This window comes from Lontra canadensis, unplaced genomic scaffold (genome assembly GCF_010015895.1).
Source record: "Lontra canadensis isolate GAN:19392208 unplaced genomic scaffold, GSC_riverotter_1.0 scaffold25, whole genome shotgun sequence".
NCBI classification, from domain to species: domain Eukaryota; kingdom Metazoa; phylum Chordata; class Mammalia; order Carnivora; family Mustelidae; genus Lontra; species Lontra canadensis.
Genome location: NW_022631019.1, coordinates 16,446,267 through 16,467,835, shown reverse-complemented (window position 1 = coordinate 16,467,835; position 21,569 = coordinate 16,446,267). Strand labels below are relative to the sequence as shown.

Here is a 21,569-nt window from a genome sequence, read left to right as displayed (position 1 = left end):
TACCTAAGCATCTGAGTTCAGTATTATCATCTGGCTATTGGCTCATCAAAATCTTGAACCTACACACACAAAACTGAAGTCATAAAGAGCACACAGAGCTAAAGCACAGGATGGGAAGCACAATACAAAGAAATGAAGAATCAGGTGTCAATTCCACAGGTCTCTTCGAGTAGGCGGCCACAGCCACATTAAAAAAAAAAAAAAATCAACCGTCTAGCTAGCCTTCATTAAGTGTCTGAAGATAAATGCCTAAACAGGCATGTAAATTTGCATATATGCAATAATAATCTCTTCACATAATTTCTACCCTCAGTTCTTACTGATATGTATATATATTCATCCACACATTTTCCCCAAATTGCTGTTTCAACTGAACCAAATAAATTTTGAAAAGTTCTGTTTGTCCTCAACTTACAGCTTGTCCATTGGCTTCATAAAGTGGGCATTTTTGCTTGATCTTGGCCAATTCCATATTTACTTGTTTGCTGACCACAGCCATGGGATTCCCTCCTAAAAAAAACTCAAACTATTAAATTCAACATATCTATGAAAAGAGAACACATCAATGCAAAAATATTTTTACTCAAAATTTAAAATACTCAAAGCTTAGGGTATGTGAATTATAGGTAAAAAAAATGCTTAGTAAAATAATATGTAATATATGAAATATGTAAGACAAGCATAAAGAAGCAAAAAATTACCTATAACCCCACATGTTAACATTTTATTATAGATTCTAGGGGAACATGGGTGACTCAGTCAGTTGGGCATCTGCCTTTGGCTAGGTCATGATCCCAGGGGTCCTGGGACTGACCCCCATGTTGGGATTCCTGCTCAGTGGGGAGCCTGCTTCTCCTCCTCCCTGCTCAATGCAGGTACTATTGGTACTATTGGTACTATTGGTACTATTATCTCTCTACTCTGCTCATGCTTTTCTTGTTATCTCGCTCGCTCTCAAATCAATCTTAAAAAACAAAACATTTTATCATAGATCCTTCTAGATTTTACAGGCATAAAATTATAGACAGACACACACACACAAAAGGATCATAATGCATGTATTGTCTTGTCATCTTTTTTCAACTTAGCAATAAACTGTGGCCATCATTTCATGTTAATATAAAGCTACATAATTTTTAGTGGCTGTATGGTTCCCTTTGTATAACAATATAATCACTGGAACCATGGGTTCTAATGTTTCGCTACATGCCACAGTTAAAAAGCTCCAAGGGCACCTGGGTGGCTCAGTTGGTAAGCGTCAGGCTCTTGGTTTCGGCTCAGGTAGTGATCTCCAGGTTAAGAGATCAAGCCTGGAGATGAACTTTGTGCTCAACTCGGAGTCTGCCTAAGATTCTCTCTCCCCTCTGCCCCTCCCCATTTGTGCACATGTAGGCATCCCTGCATGTGCTCTCTCAAATAAAATCTTTTAACAAAAAATAAATAAAATTAAAAAAATTAAAAGCTCCATACAACATGGTCCACCTTGTCTATTTTCTAAGGATAATTTCCTAGAAGTCAAAAACATATGTACAATTTAAATTTTGCACATATTGATATATCTTTTCAGGAAGACAGTATTTGTCAATTCACCTCTTACTAAGAACAGTATCTTAAACCAAAATATTTTAAAACCACATTGATGGCTTTAAAACATTAGCTTAATCATGATCTTATATAATGGCACAAAACTAAGGACTACTTACCAAGACCTGTCACTACCATAGCTCCAAGATCAGCTACATAGTTTCCTTTGCGAAATGTAGCAACTCGTCCACCCACTCGATCCTGTTTTTTAAAAATTAAATGGCTAAAATCATCAATTCTATTTCAACCATAAGAACCTGATATGGTACCACCCCAGGCCTCTGTCTCTTATAATTTAAAAAGAAAAGTATAGCTTAGAGTATATATGGTGTGCAGTGTGGGAACAAGGAGCCAGCGAAGTTTAACTATTTGAGAGAGTGGTAGCGTAATGAATGACACAGAATTAAGTGACAGGAGATAGGAAACAATTTGGCAACCAGACATATTTAGCCACAGGTACTATTATCTCTCTACTCAGCTGTCTCTAATACCATTTACTGTACAGGCTTGAGCAAGGGCCACTCATACAGAAAATATCAGCTCACAAATTGCAATACTTAGTGCCATCTTTCTATCACCATGTTCTGACTTTTGCCCCCAGTCCCCAAAGTCACCTGTGAATGACAGATGATTTCTTGACAAATGGTCCTCTAGTGCAGCTCCATGCCCAGGAGCAGAGTGTGTACGGAGCATAAACTTTTGACAATATCTCTCATTCCTCAACAGGCCCAAGTTTATCTGTGCTGACTAGGGATTTTCAAATATGGGGAAAAATTACTGAGCTGTAGTGACACTTCAGTCATGAATATTTTGAGACTACTCTAACCTCCAAATAAATGAAGCAAAACAAAACTAAAAACCTGGAAGCTAGATTGAGTCGCATGGGTAGGAATCATAATGGTCCCATTATTCATTACTGTATTGCTAGTACACAGAGTAAGAGAACACACATGTTTCCTAAATTACCTATGAAATATTTTTAGCAAGATTATATTAAAAATTATTTTGATTTCCCATACTTTATTTGAAAAAATATTTTAAAAATTTACAATTTATAAAAAAGCAACTTAGAAGTACTGCACAAAACATTCTGAAAGCCTCTAAAATTTTTAGATTGTTTAGGTCATCTGAGAAGTGTTGTTTTTTAAATATTGTTAAGTCCACGGAAGCCTATAAGTCACTGGAAGAATACAAAATGTCAAAAATCACTCATGAAAATAATTTGAATAGTACCAACTTAACATGATGTTCTTTTTTTCCCACTCTGTGCCATCATCCTTTTCCTCCTTTAATTTCCCTTTCTCTTTCAAGGACTGATGATAACGGAACCAACATATCTTGGCTGCATCAGGCACTAAGAAATGGCTAGGGGCGCCTGGGTGGCTCAGTGGGTTAAGCCTCTGCCTTCGGCTCAGGTCATGGTCTCAGGGTCCTGGGATCGAGCCCCGAATCGGGCTCTCTGCTCAGCGGGGAGCCTGCTTCCCCCTCTCTCTCTGCCTTCCTCTCTGCCTACTTGTGATCTCTTTCTCTGTCAAATAAATAAATAAAATCTTTAAAAAAAAAAAAACAAAAAACCAGCGGCTGCCTGAGACCACTCCTTTTCTTTCACTATCAAAAGGAGAATACAATCCACTCTTCCACCACTAAAAATAAGTGCCACCTACAAAGGGCATGTCAGTGAAGGCCCCAAATTTGAAAGTTAACTGCAAGAAGCAGTAACCTGAAAATATCCATCAAAGGGCTATATGGATCATTTACAAACTCTTAATACTCACTGAGCACCTTCCAAAGTTTCACTGTCAAAAATGCTTTATCCAATATAAGTAACATTATCTAAAATACTCTGAGTAGTATACAAATCAGTTTGGTTTATTTCAAGCCGTAGGATTCATTAATTTGCAATAGAGAATTTCTTATTGCATTGATAAATACCTATTTCCACTAGGTCTGGCTTCTAAATACAATATAAACTTCTTACCCTGGCTTCCAGAAGTGTGACATCCATTCCGAAACTTTGTAGTTGACGAGCTGCCGCCAGGCCTGAGACCCCAGAGCCTATGATAATTACCTTTCCTGTCTTTTTAGCTAAAAGTAAAAAATGAACAAAAATTACAGTATTTTGTTGTAGGTTTTAAGAGTTTGTTTTACCATTTTTTACATCATGGAAACCTCTAGGTTCTCAATGTGTCATGATGTCTTACAAAGTAAACAGCTCACTTATTTTCCAAATAGAGAAACTACTAAATACAAATTAGCATGTAACTGAAACTTACAAAATTTAATTCAATGTTAAAAACCTATAAATGAAATCCTTTATCTTTAAAGATTTACTTTCTCATTACACTGCGGTCATGTGCTTTGGTATCTGTGACTGGTTAGTTTATTATGAACAGTCTGCTTCATTTATCTCATAGTTATACTAGGACAACCTGACAGCCATATTATTCTTAAAGCCATTTTCTTTAAGCTCTACTTCTGCTGTCCTTACTATCCCTTTCTGAAGAACTATTAAAATTATTAAAGCATCAAAAATAAATTAAAAACAAATATAAGTGCTACTTCTCAAAATACCCCTAACTCCTGGATTCCTCGCAGGATAAAGAACTGGTCAATGAAAGAAAACTTCAAATCTCTGCTTTCATAACAGACTTCTCTCGTTTTTAACAAATTTTGTCTTCTGACTAATTTTTCTTATATTGGAAATTCAGTATCTTTTACTAAAGTACACTTATCAAACCAGAAATTACAGGCAATGCATATTTACGAAGAGATTTTACTTTAAATCTGACATATGAGATAAGCTTGCGAGTATCAGACTCCAAATTTAGACTTAGAAATCAAAATAAAATGCTACGAGCCTCCTTAAAATAAAAGAGAGTGCTAGAACTCTAAGTTAAAAACTGTGAAGTCCATCTGCCAGGTCCTTACTTGGTAGGGGTTTTATCCTCTTATAGATGCCGAAGTTGATCAGACCGTGACGCTCTAGGTAACTGTGAACTCGGTGGACAAGCACAGTATCACCTACAGAACAGATGAATTTTAAAACATGTTCATATTTCTAGCAATTTAAACAGAAAGCTCCTTAACTCTGTTTTGCCATCATGAAATTATTCTATACATATTTTCCATAAGCTTCAGATCATGTGACTCCTTTAGAAAGGTGATTCCTAAAACTTTTAGTCCGTGATGTAGTCCCAAATGCCAATTGGAGTTTTAAAGAATGACATTCCATTACAGATGAAATAAAGGATAAAACCAACACTTTTTAAAGTAGTATTATAATCGTTACTTTGGCAAAAACTTTTCAAGACTTTGTGGGTGGTTAAGTGGAAAATGAGAAAGCCAGCCAGCCAGCTAAATGTCAACAAAGTACTCCGGGGATTAAAGCTGGAACACAGTCCTGGTAAAATTATTAGCAATCTCCTGAACTCACAATTTAAAAACCAAGAAAATAATTACAAAGACACATAACAGTTTTTTACAAGGCTTATTTCTGGATAGCACAAGGTAAAGTAAGATGATAATATGAACTGAAAAAATTCATTATCAATGAACCATGAGCCAAAACCAGTCCCACGGAAAACACTACTTACTGTTGTAAGGCGCTTCTAATTGCTGAAGAGTAGCCTCAAAGGTCAGCTGAATCTTTGGATTATCCAACCACAACTGCAACTGTATTTAAATGATAAATTTTTTTTACACAAGTAGATGTAGACCACATGACCACTTTAAAATATCTTTTCAACTTTAAGGCCTCAACTACAGGTTTTCCTTTCATTGAAACACAGGGTTATACTCCTGACAAACTGATGAAACACAAAACCATGTCAAATGAGTAAATAACTGAAGAAGCTGGAAGATACTCAGCCTAAAACAAAACCCAAAAAACCCTAGTAACTTGCCAGTATCATACAGCTGGTAGGGACCAACTAGGATTTAAACTGGGTTACTTGACTCCAGAGATACTGAGTAGATAACAATCCACGAAATCAAATGATCAGTTAGATACGCGAAGATGGAAGGGAGGTAAGAGGTACCAAGGATAACTCCAGTTTCTAGCCTACACAACTAAATGAGTTGGTATGCTATTCACTAAATGAGGGTCACTGAAAGAAGAGGTAGGTTTAGTTTCAAGAAAACCAAGAGATACAAGATTGGCATCTGGATACAGAGCTAGGGTTCTGAGGGGAAAAAAAAAAGTCTGGAGCCATTTGCTTATGGGTGATAACTGAAGCCAAAGTGCAGAAGAGGCCTCCTTGGGAGAATACACAGCAGAGGGAGGAAAAGACCATAAGGAGCCTTAAGGAACTCCAATCAGTTCACATAATGCCCGGGGCGCCTGGGTGGCTCAGCTGGGTAAGCGTTTGCCTTCGGCTTAGGTCATGATCTCAGGGTCCTGGGATCGAGCTCCACATTGGGCTCCCTGCAGGGAGCCTGCTTCTCCCGTTCTCTCTGCCTGCCACTCCCCCTGCTTATGCTCCCTCACTTTCTGTCAAATAAATAAAATCTTAAAAAAAAATAGAGATAAGCCTACAAAGCTTTCAGAGAAGACAACAACCAGGGAGGCAGAAGAATAAGAATACCATCTTAAGCTAAGGGAAGGGTAGTTAAGAGTTTAAGAAGAAAGAAGTAGTCAGTTATTTCAAATACTGCTGAGAAAGCATTAAGATAAGGAATGAAAAATATTATGGTACAATCAACAGGCTCTAACACAAATGCTCTTCAAACGGAATAGGCCAGACTAACTGAATGCCACTATATTTAAGTCCTAGCTAAAAATTAACTGCTCCATAGACAAGTGTCAACAAAGACATGTGGCTGTGTGTAAATAAACCCAATTACAAAAAGACATGACCAAATTCACAAGCACCCTCTACTTTTCTCCATGGCCACCGTCAGGGCAAAATGGAATTCCTCAAGTACACACCAGGCCCAAGCTCCTCACCCCTCAATACAAGCCTTCTTCCTCTGCTCTATAAAAAAATAATAAAAACAATAAAGCTCAGGTCATAGTTTTTAGCTCAATAATCCTAAAGTTGTGGTTTCAAAATCTGGAAGCAAAAGAACGGACACAATTCTTGTAAGAGAATGATTTATGTTCAGTTTTACAGCCAGAGGCCCACAACTCTAACCTGGGCAAGTCCTTCCTTCTCCCAATCTAGATTTTGGTCACAGAATGTAAATCAGAGAAAACAGACATCACTGTAAATCCACCACTCAAATTCAAGTAAAGAATGAAAACTTTCCTCAGATGAAACAAAAAATGACCTTATCTAAACAAGTACACTTCTAAAAGAATTTAATTAATCAATTTTAAGTAAGCGCTATACTAACATGGGACTTGAACTCATAATCCTGAGATCAAGAGTTGCATGCTCTACTGACTGAGCCAGCCAGCTGCCCCTAAAAAATCCATTCAGATCAAACAAATATTGATGTTATACACAGAAGCTGATTCTAAGACAAGTAAGCGTCAGAAATATACATTAAAAATTTTCCATTTACTTTTTTAAAAATCACCCTGTTTTTTCTTCATTCAAAAATCCCTTTATTCTGTACTATGAAAACCCAGTATAACCCACAACCCACTCTAGCTAATAATCTAAATTCAGCAGGGGTTTTGCAAACTAATAGCCACAGTAAAAAAGTTAGTGGTAGCTAAAAGCACACATGCTAAAATGACATCTCTGAGCTATACTCAAAGTAGCTGAAATTACAACATAAATTTCTTTTACTGTGCATCATACACTGAGTATGTTCTGAATACTATCTTGCCCTCCTCTACTCTGTGGCTTAAAAATTTCTGATGAATAAAGGCCATGAAAGAAAAACTCAAAGAAATAAAAAATGACTAATAAATGTGGAAAAAAAATCAGTCTTTTGGAAATGGAAAAGAAATGAAAAACTTTTAGTCTATTACAGCAGCACAAATTATCATTGTTTTAACAACCAAAGTACGGGCAGAGCAACAGGGATACTGACTAATTCAGTCTCTTTGGGAAGCAATGTGACCATAACCATCTATCATCTATCTATCATTTATCTATATCAATTGATATATATGTATATATTGTATTCGGGTTTTTATACATATATGTACATATATACGTGTGTGTGTGTGTGTGTGTCATAAGGAAATAATAACTAGAGATAGTCAAGAATGTATAAAGCTATTCAGAGCTTAATAAAGCACAAATGGACATATAAATGCCTAACGTATAGTATGACCCAACTGTCAGACAAAATATAATGCAGACATTAAAATCAAGCACTTAGCCAGAGGAGGAGGTTGAAGCAGAGGAGCAGAACAGAATAAGAGTTTGACTTATCCTGGGAAAGACAGACAAAATGATTATTAAAAATTTGAAAAACATGGGGGGAGGGGGTGGCACCTGACCAGTTCAGTCACTGAGCACTCAACTCTTGGTTTTAGCTCAGGATCTGATCTCAGGGTCATGGATTAAGTCCCACAATGGGCTCAGTGCAGAGTCTGCTTGACATTCTTTTCCTCCCCTCTCTCCTCTGCTCCTCCCCCAATTCATGCTCTCTCTAGAATAATGAAATTGTAAGGGGGGGGGGAAGGCAGGGTGTGGGGAGTCACCTGGGTGGCTCCGTCAATTAAGCATCTGACTCTTGATTTCAGCTCAGGTCAGGCTCTCAGGGTTGTGAGACTGAGCCCTGCATCTGGCTCTGTGCTGGGTGTGGAGCCTGCTTAAGATTCTTTCTCTCCTCCTCCCTCTGCCCTTCCGCTGCTTTCTAAAAAAAAAAAAAAAAAAAAAAGGTTTCAGGGCACCTGGCTGGCTCAGTCAGTAGAGCACGAAACTCTTGATCTCAGGGTTGTGAGTTTGAGCCCCACGTGTGGCCTGGTTTACTTAAAAAATTAAAAGTTTAAATGAAGATTCTTTGGGTTTATGAGGTTATGAAAAACGAAAAGGATCCAAAGGATTTATGGAAACAGCATTTCAATTTTTAAAAACAAAAATTAAATACATATTTAAAAAAATAACTGGCGGCGCCTGGGTGGCTCAATGGGTTAAAGCCTCTGCCTTCGGCTCAGGTCATGATCCCAGGGTCCTGGGATCGAGCCCTGCATCGGGCTCTCTGCTCAGCAGGGAGCCTGCTTCCCTTCCTCTCTCTCTGCCTGCCTCTCTGCCTACTTGTGATCTCTGTCTGTCAAAATAAATAAAATCTTAAAAAATAGTAATAATAATAACTGAAGGGAAAAAATAATTTTTTTAACAATGGTTATCTCTGGGTAATGGTACATGTTATAGCTAATTTTGTAATTCTTCCCTTTCTTTTTTTGCCATTTTTGTCCATAAAAGTAATATGCGCTTTTTAATAATCCAAACAGAAAAAAGGCTGACATGGAAACTTACTGTGCGGTTTCGAATGAACAGAAAAACCTTCTGAGTCTGCTGCGGTCCACTGATGATATCTGGAAAACAGGCTGCTTCTTGAGAAGTCATCCGGTCATGAGGAAGTCTACTCTGGAAAGCTGCACCCTCCACACCTAGCAAAGAAAGCAAAGGACTTCTGGGAAAAGTGCAAGTGAATACAAAACCAGGGATAATGAAACTCCTTTTTAGCCTGAAGAACCTCTGTAAAGCTCTGCCTCATTCACAGAGCAATCTCACCTCCTTTAAAAATCTTTTATTTTGCTCAAAAGCCGAAACATCTTTAGAATTTACTTTACTCTTGAGCATAATGTTCCCCAAAATTACAGTCTACCAATGACCAGAACAATGTAGCTCTGAAAACAGAACAGAGCATGCAGCATATTTTCTTCATCCACAAAAGAGCTTTATAATACTGGAAGATAATCTAATTAAAATTAGCATCACTGACGGTGTTCCCAAAATCTGAAAACTAGGGAACCAGAATAAAGGAAAACATACTAAAAGGAAAGCAAAAGAGACTACAGAATGAAAAACACAACCACATGCCTTCTTTCAAGATTACAGCAGGGAACATGGAGAGACTTTAAGATTTAATCACTAACAGTAAGAAACGCATGATTATCTGGTCAGTGGTACCATCCATTAGTTCCCACAACGCAATGCTGGCAAACAGTGAGATAAGTTAGGCAGACTACAATGAGGACACAGAAGAAAGCAAGGAATTTACCTTTCCCAGCAAAAACATTAGCAACCCTTTACTATACTACACAAGTATGTCACTGTATTTACTCTACACTACATATACATACAATGTATAAATATTCTCTATGCAAGTAAAATATATATTTTTTGAAACTTTTAAAATTGGGTATTAAATCTGTTCTTTTTTATAAGCTGATAGTTAAGTACATCTTCATAAGATGTCCTTAGAAACACATTTACATGTATTCTACCTGTATTTCTAAGATCACTTTATAAAAGACATATTTAACCACTAGCTTATGAAAATATCAAGACAAAGTTTCAAAATTCAGTATCACTGAAATAGTTATATATAAGTAACGAAATAGGCACCAGATATCCATATTTAATCATTTAAAGCACATAAAACAAGAAGTTAGAAACACTGATAATGGAAACAAAATTAAAGGAAAGGCAAAGTAAGATTAAGAAAATAAAAAGAACAAGGCAGGTAAAGATATAACTTAGAAAATGATAGCTAAGTTATTAAGGAGCTGTCTCCACAAAGACATTTATAAGCAATAACTCAGACAAAAGTGGTTAACAAGAGGTCAAGCAAAAATACCTAATGCTAATATGGGTGGCACATTAAGAAACAATATTTTTGAGAGAGAAGGGAAAAAATCTATCCACTCACAGTAGATAATGAAGGCACATGTACTCTATTCACATTACAAAATCAAATCAGCAATTCTCTCATTCAGTGAATCTCAACCTAAAATTAAAGACTGTCAGGACAATTAATTATTCCCTAAGAAAAAACAAAGTCAGTAAGAGCCATATTATTGGGAGTGGAACATGAAATTAAGGCAAGGAGAGAAGAAATGCTGGCAACAGGGGTAGGTTATTTCAGTAATGTGAAATTTTCTAAAAGTGCACATAGCTTTGATGTCCCTAGTCCCCTACCCCCAATCAAATAAACAAACAAAAAATAAAACCAAGAACAAAATCATGTCACATCACAAGAACAATTATCTACATATCCCAAGTACTCAGAACAGATTTCTTAAAATAGGTTACCTTTGTAAGTGTATACTATTAACATGAAAATCAATTTACTTTATAAACTGGACTCCTCCCTCCCCCAAACAGGGGTAGTTTTCTTAGCTATACCTTCTACATGCTTATTAAGTCATCAATCCTACTGCAAAATACTGCCAATGACAGTAAAAAAAAAACAAACATGTAGGGAAAGACACTAAATTTTGAATTATATTTGGCTCCTCATTCCAAGTGCTCCAAAAATCACTCTAAATTAGTTGGCTAACTTTTGGAATCTTGAGACTATGTAACAATTAAGAAATGTGATCTACATAAGTCATGTGGCAGTTTTAAGAGGATCTTTAAATCAAATAACAAAAGATTACCAAAAGGAATTAAAGAAGCCAAATATTGTGACACTAATGTATGTGCAGAATAATAATCTTATCCATCTCTATCTTCCAGATAATATCCAAAAACACCTATTCTTAAATACTTGTCAATTTTTAAGAATGAAAAAGTTTCTAAAAACTCAATTATTATTTTTTCCCTTTTGGTTTTTAGGTTTGAAGACTATTATTTCAAGGAAGGAAGACCATTATCAATATAAAGGTGAAAACTGTAAGAAAAGGTCTAACCTTTATCAAAGGAACAAAATATGTTAACTTGGAACCCAAGCTATTCAGAAGCTCAATCAATGCACTCTCTTAATAGGATATTTCCAAAATGAACTAATAGGCCATTCTTGGACAACAGAACTCATAAGTATCTCCTTTAGAGGGAAAAACCTTAAAGAATACAATTAACTTTAATAATATCCTTATTACAAGGGAAGTACTAGTAGTACATTTCATTCAAAAATAATTTATACTTGCTGTTTGTGTGGATTTAACACAGTCTGGTATTCTGGAAATTGATAATGTTTCAAAGAGGTAACCTTAATTTTTTCAAAGCCCCAAGGCTGCCTATATATCTCTCTTGCCCCCTCTGTTCAATTCCTTTTTCCCTACACTTCACATAGGAAATTCCAGCATCATCCTTCAAAATGCAGTCATGCTAAACCAGAAATGCCCTTTCTAATGGTCTGACCAGCTCACACTTTCTCTGAAAACACAGTAAAAGTTATAAAATATTTAAGGGACCACAAAGACCTTTTTTGATAGATTAGAGACGCAGATAAGGAGCAGGGGATGGGAAGGACAGAACTCCTCTATTCCATGAAACCACTTCCTCCCTGATTCTGATGATATAGGTAGCATCTTGAGTAGAGTGAGGAACAGAGATATAAAAATCAACAGGAAAGAAGGCCTCCATGAAACTTACTTGCCTTTTTTTTTTTTCATGAAGTAAATAAATTAACTAGAAAAACTAGATTTCTAGTTGATGAGTAAAAATAAAAGCTTGACAAGAATCTACGTATAAGATGACTTCAAATTAGTACCTACAGATACACCATATCCAGTCCTATAATAGTTTAAAAAGACAAACAGAATAAAGAACAGAGGGAAAAGAGAGAAAAAGAGAAAAAAAAAGAGAATCATGTAATTTCTTATGCTTTACATCTTTTATTTCTAGGGTAAACATACACTTTAAATGATTCTGAGGGAGGGTATAAGGACTAGTCTATGCATAAGAGAAGACCCCTGGGTTCTCACTCCTCCAAATTGTTGGGTGTATCCTCCGTCATATCATTTTAATTGTATTTTGGGTCCTAATACATAAAACAGGGATGGATGCAATATTATCTGTTTGACAGCAGGAAGCTAGAGAAAATGACCTTAAGTTCCCTTCTAACTTTTAAGATGTAGGATGAATACACCAGCTTGATGTGGATTTATAGAAGTTAAGATATGATCCTGGTCCCAAGATACTCATGACGGTCATTTGGTTTATTAAAAACAGAATGTTGATTGCTTATAAGCACATCCTTCTAACTAATCATCTCACAAATGCTTCTGAACATGGCAAAGATCTGAAGAGAAATCCTGAAGGGTTAAGAATAGTCCCCACCATTCCTGGAAACACTTAAAAAAACAAAACAAAACAAAACAAAACACCTCATGTTCTACTGAACAGTAAGTCAGAAGCACCACAGTTCTATATGGAAGCCTGTTTTTACTTTCAGCAATACAACACATTGTTTACTAAAGCAAAAGAGTAAAATTTAATCACGTTAAAACAAAAAGCAGTAAGAAAACTCAGTTTATTTCTTCAAGATTCAAGCTCTAAAGGCTATCCCTTGATCCCCAACAGTTCCTGGAAGAGCCAATCGTGCATCATGTGATGAGTAGCATTCTTGAACGTTTATCTGCCACAGAGACTCTGAACGAGGATTTTAACTCCTCTAAGAGAACCATGTACTGATTGTCAACCTCCAATCCTTGGGACAGCATTTAAACAAGTTTACTTCTAACATTCTGGATCCCCTATATACTAATTTCTGCACTAACAGTGAACTTTGACCCAAGAGTAAAATACAAATATTTCCCAGACCCGCTGTACACAACTGCAAAAGACAAACAATTTTGAAGTAGACATAACAGTTGAAAAGTGACAAACTCCAAAAGTGAAGTAATACCTATTCCAGTTCTTTCAAAATGTATGTATCAGTCAGCTTTGAGCACTGAACCACAGAAAAACATCCAGGGCAAAGGATGAAATCCAGCCGTATCGCTTTGGATTCCTGGAACAAGCTTTAATAGCTCTAGATGGGCCCTATCACTCATTTAACCCTTTACTTCTTCCTAGAAGTAAAAATATCATAGTTCGATCTGAAAAGAAACAGCATTTCAACTTAAAAAAAAAAGCAAACAATTTTCACATGACAAATGTTTAAACTACAAAATAATTAACTATATAATGTTAATTGAAAAACTGTATCCAACACTATCTAACAACCACCTCTGAAGAGTCCCTTGCCTGAATAATTCCTCTGACTAGTCCTGGAATGACTTTCTGTCCTTCCTTTTTTTTTTTTTTTTTTTGAAGGCTTTCAGCCTATGGCTTCTCCTCTCTGTGTATATAGCTGTATTTCTTTTTAAAGGTCCCATGATTCCTAAACCTATGTTCTATATCATGTTTCCTAGTACTGTAAAAGCTGCCAGGAAGAAAAGGACCCGCCATCTCCTCAAACACATGAAGAGTGGAGGGCTGAGATCGGCCTGAGGACTTCAAAAGGTTTTGCTTGCCTTTGCTCTGGCTACAAGCTCCCCTACTCTACTCCTCTGTCCTGAAGGTTCTATTTGCCCTGCGCTTCTGGCTAAAATGTGGAAACCACAGCCAAAAACACTTGCAAGCATCAATCCCTGACTTGGCGGCTCTTGCTCCTAAGTGGCAAGCATCTAATGCCACCCTCACCTGATGCTTGGCCGTCTCCATACCCTCCAGAACTGTCGTCTTGAAGTCCTCCTGCTTGCCCTGTGGAAGGAAAGAGGAGAACTCAGGGACCTTACTCCATAAATTAAGATAATATCTGGACATAAAGGCCTAATAGTTGGCGACTCACAAATTCACCACCAACTAGTAAAACCGTATTGAGAGAGCTCCTTCTTCTCGAATCAGGCCCAGGGAATCACATCATAGTCTTCCAAATTCTGGTCAGAAAATTTCAACTTTACACACTGATTCTTGTTGAAAGATAGCAGAACAAAGTACACAATATTTCTAATCACTAAACCCTTGCTGTCGTTCTTATTTAATCAAGGTTGGATGGGGGGAAGAAACGAATTCCAAACGTCTTTTACTACTTGTTGCTAGACTGAGTTAGGTGTCACATGGGCTCTAGGGTCTAGAGCTGCAACAATTCAGCATCTGCTCAATCTCCCTTTATCTTTACCTTTCTATCCACAGAGAATATACTTAAGTAGCAGGCAAAAGACATAGTTTTAATGGAAAATTCTCCCTTTGACTTCAAAGCAGGGACTGTAAAGATTCAGCTCCAAAACAAATTTCATTTACTATGCATGCCAGACAGCACCAGATCTGAATACGCCAGTGTTTCCTTAGTAAAACTTTCGAACACACCACAAGACACCCTGCAGTCATATGCCAAGTAATGTAGAGAGACACACACAGGAGGGGCTGGGGGAAGGCAAGATATGGGGGAGCTTCTACCTCAAGCTACGTAATAAGCCAGCTAAGAGATTGTCCTCATTGACTAATATGTAGAAATAACTTCAAGAAAGGTATCACAGCTTGAAAGTTCAATCTGACGAAGTCCAAATAGATCATCTTCCAGACTCTTTCAAAATCTATCACCAAGACAGATGCTATGATCTTCTTAAGGTTCTAGATACCTAGTACACTATGAGAAAACTACAGCATCATCTTTGAAAGATAGGAAAATATTCTCCAATGATCTAAAACTAGACAAGCATCACTAAAAAGTTTATTTTAGAAGAATCTCAATGAGAAAGCAGACTGATTAACCACTATTTGAATTAAAAGGGAGCAAGAAAGTAAAAATGACACTCTATCCTCACATATTTGAAGGTATTTAGATAGAAATGATTTCTGACATTAGAATGTGTTACTAGAAGGTATATGTTCTGAGGATAGGACAGAATCTCATTCTAAAATTATTTCACTGTGCTCCTGTCTTAATGACCTTTGAGGTTTTAGAAGGGTATGGCTCTCAGAAATGGCTCAAGATACAGGATTTGTTTACGGTCTTTGGAAAAGGGCATATAATTATAAGGAGATGACCCCTTACAAAATCCAGTCTGCAAACATCTTGAAAATGCAGGCCCTCCATTTTAAATTTTACTTTTAAAATTTAAATAAGGGATGCCTGAGTGGCTCAGTCAATTGAGCATCTGCCTTCAGCTCAGGTAATGATCCCAGGGTCCTGGGATGGAGACCCACATTGGGCTCTCTGCTCAGTGGGAAGTCTGCTTTCCCTCTGCCTCTGTTCTCTCGATCAATCTCTCTCAAATAAAGAAATTTTTTTTTAAAGTTTAAATAAAAATATTCCTTCTTAACTTCTAGATTTATTCATAAAAAAAAATCTTACAGATTTTTATTTTTTTAGAAGCTGTCACTGTTCTGTTTGATTCCAAACAGAACCACCCTAGACCAAAAGTTGAATCGTATTTTAAAAAGGGGGAGAGGTGGGCGCCTGGGTGGCTCAGTCGGTTAAGAGTCCTGGGATCAAGTCCCACACCCAGCTTCCTGCTCATGGGGAGTCTCCTCCCTCCCCTCTGCCCTTCCCCGCTGCTTGTGCTCTCTCTTGCTCCCTCATTCTCAAATAAAATCTTTATGCGGGCAGGGAGAGAGAGGCTCAGAACAATGAAATAAATACAGTTTCCAAGAATAACATTTAAGCACTATGAACAATATAGCTCCTGACTCTCTCAAATTATGTAGCCCAGCTGGCAAAGAATGAAAGCTACAGTCTCCTGTCAGGAAGGCATCTCACCATTTCTAAAAATAAAAACAAACACCACTTTCAAGCTAGTCATTAAGTCCTGAATTATTTTATCCTTCTTATTTCTCTCATTTGCTTTCTTCCCCCACTATATGTCATAGAATATGCTAAAATAATTTATTTTAACCTACAGGTAGCCCTTGGCTGACTGTTTACTGTCACAGCCTTTAGACAAAAATTCCATACAAATGTAGATTTCTTAAGCCTGACTTCTGTGCTTAAAAACTTAACAACGTTGCTCTTTTACAAGATAGGGAGGTCTTTTTTGACTTCTGCTTTTGAAAAAAGGAACAAAACTCAGATACTGTTCTTCGATAAAAATATGTAAGAATAATATGAAAAATATTCAATACCCTGCAATGGTTTTTTTTAAAGGGATCCCTTTTAACAGCAGAAAGTCAAAATAGAAATGAAACTCCAAAGTACTGCATAAACAGAGAAATAGGAGAAAACCAAATAGGTGATATAAACATGCAAGAAATGATGAGAAACAAAACAAAAAGTGCTTATAATTAAGTAGAAACAACGTGTCTCTTAACTTGATGAACGTTTAGAGATAAGATCACTACTTTCTAATCATAATACTCCAGTATTTGGAGAGTACCTACTTCTCCAAAGACCGATAATAGCATCATCTTTATTAGTGGTATTCCAGACCAATTCTTCCATCATGTTCTTAAAAACAACACACATACAAATAAATGTTTGCAGCTAACTTTCCATCCAGGATTGCCTCTGATTAGAACATATAAAATGCCATATTCACTTGTTCTTTGGGTCCTTCTGGCCTGGGACTCTGCTTCTGACAGTGGCACAAGGACAAGGAACAGCAGGCAAGTATAGTTATTATCCTACATGAGTTCAAATTCAAGATAGAAAATGAAAATATACAAAAGCAACTCTTTCATATCACCTTGATTTTGGTACTGCGCAGGAGAACTTTTGTTTTCATTCCCACCACATACACACACACTCCTCAAGTTTGAAGTACAGACCCTTAACACCTGTATTTGCGCATATCTTCTACAAGTTGAAAATAAAATCTTTGGTTTAGCTTACATAGCAGCCTTTCAGCTGCTCTCTAATAAACCTCCCACAGACCTGGTAGATCATTATTGAAGAATAGTGAAATATTTTAGTTACAGTCACACTACTGGATGCTTTCTCATCTTGATTCAAATCCCTAGCAGATCACTCTTCCAATATCTTAAAATGAAATCTATGATGTCTTTCACATCTTTTCATCCGACAATCATGAAGGACAGGACCACTGATGTGCTGTTCCCAGGAACACACTGACCGACAGATTCACATTTTGACTTCAGTTTGTTGAAATCACACTCAAATCAGTAACTTTTGTAGACAATCTGAGAAACTTCTAAGTCTTCTGGGAAGCAATGATTTTTAAACAGAAAATCAACTTATCAAAATTTAATCAAAATTGTACAAATTTATAGACTAAAAGTGACTGCCAAGCTAATGGTTTCAATTAAACCTGACAAATTAGCAGAGAGAAAAAAAAAAAAAACAAAACCTTGAAAGTTTAAATCATCTGTGAACACATAAGTTTCCACTCTATAAACACTTCAGTTTAGTTTATATTTTAAATAATCTCACTAATTCAGTGCTCACCAAATACCTAGTCCAAAACAGTTGAGCACAAGTAGAAAGTTGAACACATTAAGCACCTATTTTCAAAGGGCTTATAAATCTAATTGGGGGAAGATGAAAAATATCCAGAAAGAAACTTCATGTTTTAGGGAACCAAGAAGCAAACACAGACTTGAGGAATCAAGAAAGCTTTTCTGAACAAATCCAGAGATTTGGCAAAAACCACCAGCACGGCCCGGAACACTTACAAAAGCAAGGAGATAAGCACAGACAGGGAACGTATAGAGAGGCGCACAGTACTTGCAGATGTGGAAGAGCAGGACAGGCAAAATGGCCCATTTTCAGTGCCAAAACCTAAACTTGATCTTAACAGTAAAGGGGCAGAACTGTATGATCTGTCACAGGAAAAAGCAGCAAAACAAGCGATATTTTAATGAATCTACTGTGGTCACTTTGTACCAGATGGGCCACAGGGAAAAGGTGACCTGGATAAAGGAGAGCCAACTGAAAGGCTGTTTAAATAATTTAGATATGAAGTGAAATTCACCAGAATAAAAAGCTAACAATGAAAATGGATAAGGCATAGCAAGTCAAAGAAGCTGTTCACGGGGACATACAGGACTTTAAAACACACTTGTAAGGGACAATCAAGATGACTCCAAGGTTTTAAAAGTTCAAGAATGGCAATACAATGGACAAAACGGGAAATTTAGGAAAAATTTAGGCAAACTAAATTAAAAAGAAATACTCTTTACTTAATTACTTAGTCTTTAAAGTAATTGAAGACTAGACTCCAGGGGCACCTGGGTGGCACAGTTGGGTTAAGCAGCTGACTCTTGATTTTGGCTCAGGTTATGATCTCAGGGTTCTGAGATCAAGTCCTATGTCAGGCTCAGAGGTTTCTCTCTCTCTTCTCCTCCCCCCACCCCGCCAAATAAATAAAATAAATCTTAAAAAAAAAAAAAAAAGACTAGAACTCCAAAGTTAGGATGGGGTCAAAACTTTAAAATAACATGGAGATAATAATACGGTCAGAGAAGGATGCCTGGGTGGCTCAGTCAATTGTCTGCCTTCGGCTCAGGTCATGATCCCAGGGTCCTGGGATGGAGTCCCACATCAGGCTCCTTGCTTAGCAGGGACCCTGCTTCTCCCTCTGCCTGCTGCTCCCCCTGCTTGTGTTCTCATGCTCTCTTTCTGACAAACAAAAATAAAAATAAAAAATAGTAATAGGCTCAGAGAGTTTGAATCAGTTGTAAATGTAGGACTAATCTCAAAAGGAAAGTCACAGCTTCAAAGAGGAACTGGTCAACATAGACAAATAATAAGAAAAAGTTAAAATAATTGAAAGGTAGTGAGTTATTGGTGACTGTCTCCACTTCAGGCTGCCTTCTAGCCCTCTGTGTAGTGAAAGGTGGCTTTAAAAACTCCTCAAGGTGCCTGGGTGGCTCAGTGGGTTAAGCCTCTGCCTTTGGCTCAGGTCATGATCCCAGAGTCCTGGGATCCAGGCCCGCATCATATATCGGGCTCTCTATGGGCTCTCTATTCCGGGCTCTCTACTCAGCAGGGAGCCTGCTTACCCACCTCCTCACCACCACCCCCCCCCGCCTACTTGGGATCACTGTCTGTCAAATAAATAAAATCTTTTAAAATAAAATAAAATAAAATAAAATAAAATAAAATAAAAACATCCTCAAGTATACTGCTCTTAATGTATCTCCTTCCTAACTTTTTGACTATGAATCTGGACAGAATAAATGATCTACAGCAGTTCAGAAATGCAAAGGGAAATGTACTGGGCTCACAGAAATAGATAAAACTAGCCTGAAGGAAAAGCCTCAGGCGTTCCTTCATGTTTTAGGGATTTTAACACAGCTAACACTGATCAATACTTTCCAACAAAATATCCAGAATGAATGGAATCTAAGGATTCCAACTAAAACAGCAATCTTAAGGTTACACTGTCAATAAGGTCTAGAATGCAAGAAAATGGGTGTTGCTTGAGGGAGAAGCAGGCCTAAAATTTTCTCATTTTGCCCCCAAGAGGAGCAGTAGTTCTGCTGATTTGCACCAAAAGACAACAATGGGGCATAAGCGAGAAACTCAGTAGCAGAAACCCTATACAAAGTAAAAGCCCTATAAGCCAAAGAGGAAAACAAAGATTTTAGAAGCCAATGGGAAAAATTAACTTTTTTAACATACTGTTTCCTTCCACATTCCGTAGCAGGATTTTCCTCACCTATTTTGTTGTCAAATCTTGGTTTGTAGTTCACTTTTCAAAATGTTCCAAAGTCTACAATTTACATGCTTAACTACCAAGCTTAAAGTGAGTTTGAGTAATTAAGAACAAAGCTTCCTTTTTTTTAAAGTTTGTTTACATATCGTATGTAATCTCTACACCCACAAGGGGCTCAAATTCACAACTCAGAGATCAAGAGTCGCACACTCTTCTGACTGAGCCAGCCAGGCAGTCTTCACCTGTTTCTAAAAAGGTCAATACTGAAGTTTACCCTGGACCTATTAAAAGAACCATAGTAACTTTTCATAACTGATGATAACCACGAAAGAATTCCAACAAAAGAATCCCTTTTCCTGCTCAAGTAAGTTTTTCAGAATGCTAGCTATCTCTACATCTTCTCAGATCATGATTAGGGGCTCTTCCCATCCTCAATATGATTTGAGTCTACACTGCTACGAGGAAGATACAACTTCTTAGGCATTTATTAATCACATATGTTCTTCTACTTTCACATATCAGAAGATGCAAAAAAAACAAAAACAAAAACAAAAGGAAAAACACTCTTATCTTCAAATGTTTAAGACCTCTGTGATTAGGAAATAATGCAAAAATGTTAACATTAGCTTATCTCAATATTTGATATATGGATTTTGATTAGGTTACTCTGAGGAGAGAAAATTTATATTAGGAAAGTACCAAGATTTGCTATTCTTCCTATGATTTAACATACAAAAGCTTAAATGATTTTGCAAGTGACACGTTACTGAAAATGGGTTACCACAAAAACTTTGCAGGTTCCAAAAGCGATAAGGTGTCAACCAACCCTCATTTTTTCCTGAATAAGACATCAATCCAGGCTATTCCTAGTTCAACTCTGTTTAATAAGTACACAAAGGTGGAATTCTCTTCTGACCCCCATAACAAGCCCCATTTTGGAGATGAGCAAGTCCTCACAGACCAAGTACCCTATTCTTCTAGTACACCACGACCATACCAAATAAAGGATGGTAGCAAAAAGAACTCAAGGAAATTATACAAAGTTGTCAGCTAACCAAACTACCATTTTGTCTTAATAAAAAACAAAACAATGAGTGAAATGGAATCATTAAGAAAAGCAGCTCAATCTGTTAAAGACAGAACATAAAACTGGTAGCATCTGATTCAATGGTTATCATCCAAAAGCAGTAAACAGTTAAAAATCAAGGATAGTAACTGCTTCATAAGGGCCTAATTGAATTCTTTCATGTTTAATATAAAACTTCCAAAATCCAATTTTAGGACAAACATTTAAAAACTACTTCTGGATTGTCACCATACTTTGAATACACGTTTACTGTACAGATCTTTCTTCATTGTAGCCAAATATTAAACCCGTAAACCTAAAGTGGACTATGATGAATTCTTTGCAGGAAGACCCAGTCTTCAGCTCTGAACTCTCAGAACCCAGCACCACACCTGGAACAAAGCACTGTAGTTTTACAATTAATGTGTAGAATAAAGTAAATGAGGAACTGCCAAATTTGGGGCAATTTTACTTTGTGTAGAAAATGTCTCTCTCTCTCTTTTTTTTTTCCATTTCCTGACTCTCAAT

General features: G+C 37.0%; 1 protein-coding gene across 4 annotated transcripts in view; it reads right to left on the bottom strand.

Annotated features, from left to right (window-relative positions):
• KDM1A (lysine demethylase 1A) overlaps window positions 1-21,569 on the bottom strand; it is a 59,258-nt gene that overhangs the window by 22,415 nt on the left and 15,274 nt on the right. For 2 of the 4 annotated variants that reach the window (XM_032863704.1, XM_032863706.1), the window contains exons 3-9: window positions 14,064-14,123; window positions 8,964-9,097; window positions 5,178-5,256; window positions 4,513-4,605; window positions 3,563-3,669; window positions 1,704-1,785; window positions 416-510 (exon numbers count right to left, since the gene is read on the bottom strand). In XM_032863704.1, coding sequence (XP_032719595.1) covers window positions 416-510; window positions 1,704-1,785; window positions 3,563-3,669; window positions 4,513-4,605; window positions 5,178-5,256; window positions 8,964-9,097; window positions 14,064-14,123 — 650 coding nt within the window. The remainder of the gene's footprint in view (window positions 1-415; window positions 511-1,703; window positions 1,786-3,562; window positions 3,670-4,512; window positions 4,606-5,177; window positions 5,257-8,963; window positions 9,098-14,063; window positions 14,124-21,569) is intronic. The other 2 variants (XM_032863707.1, XM_032863708.1) reach the window with 1 other exon arrangement.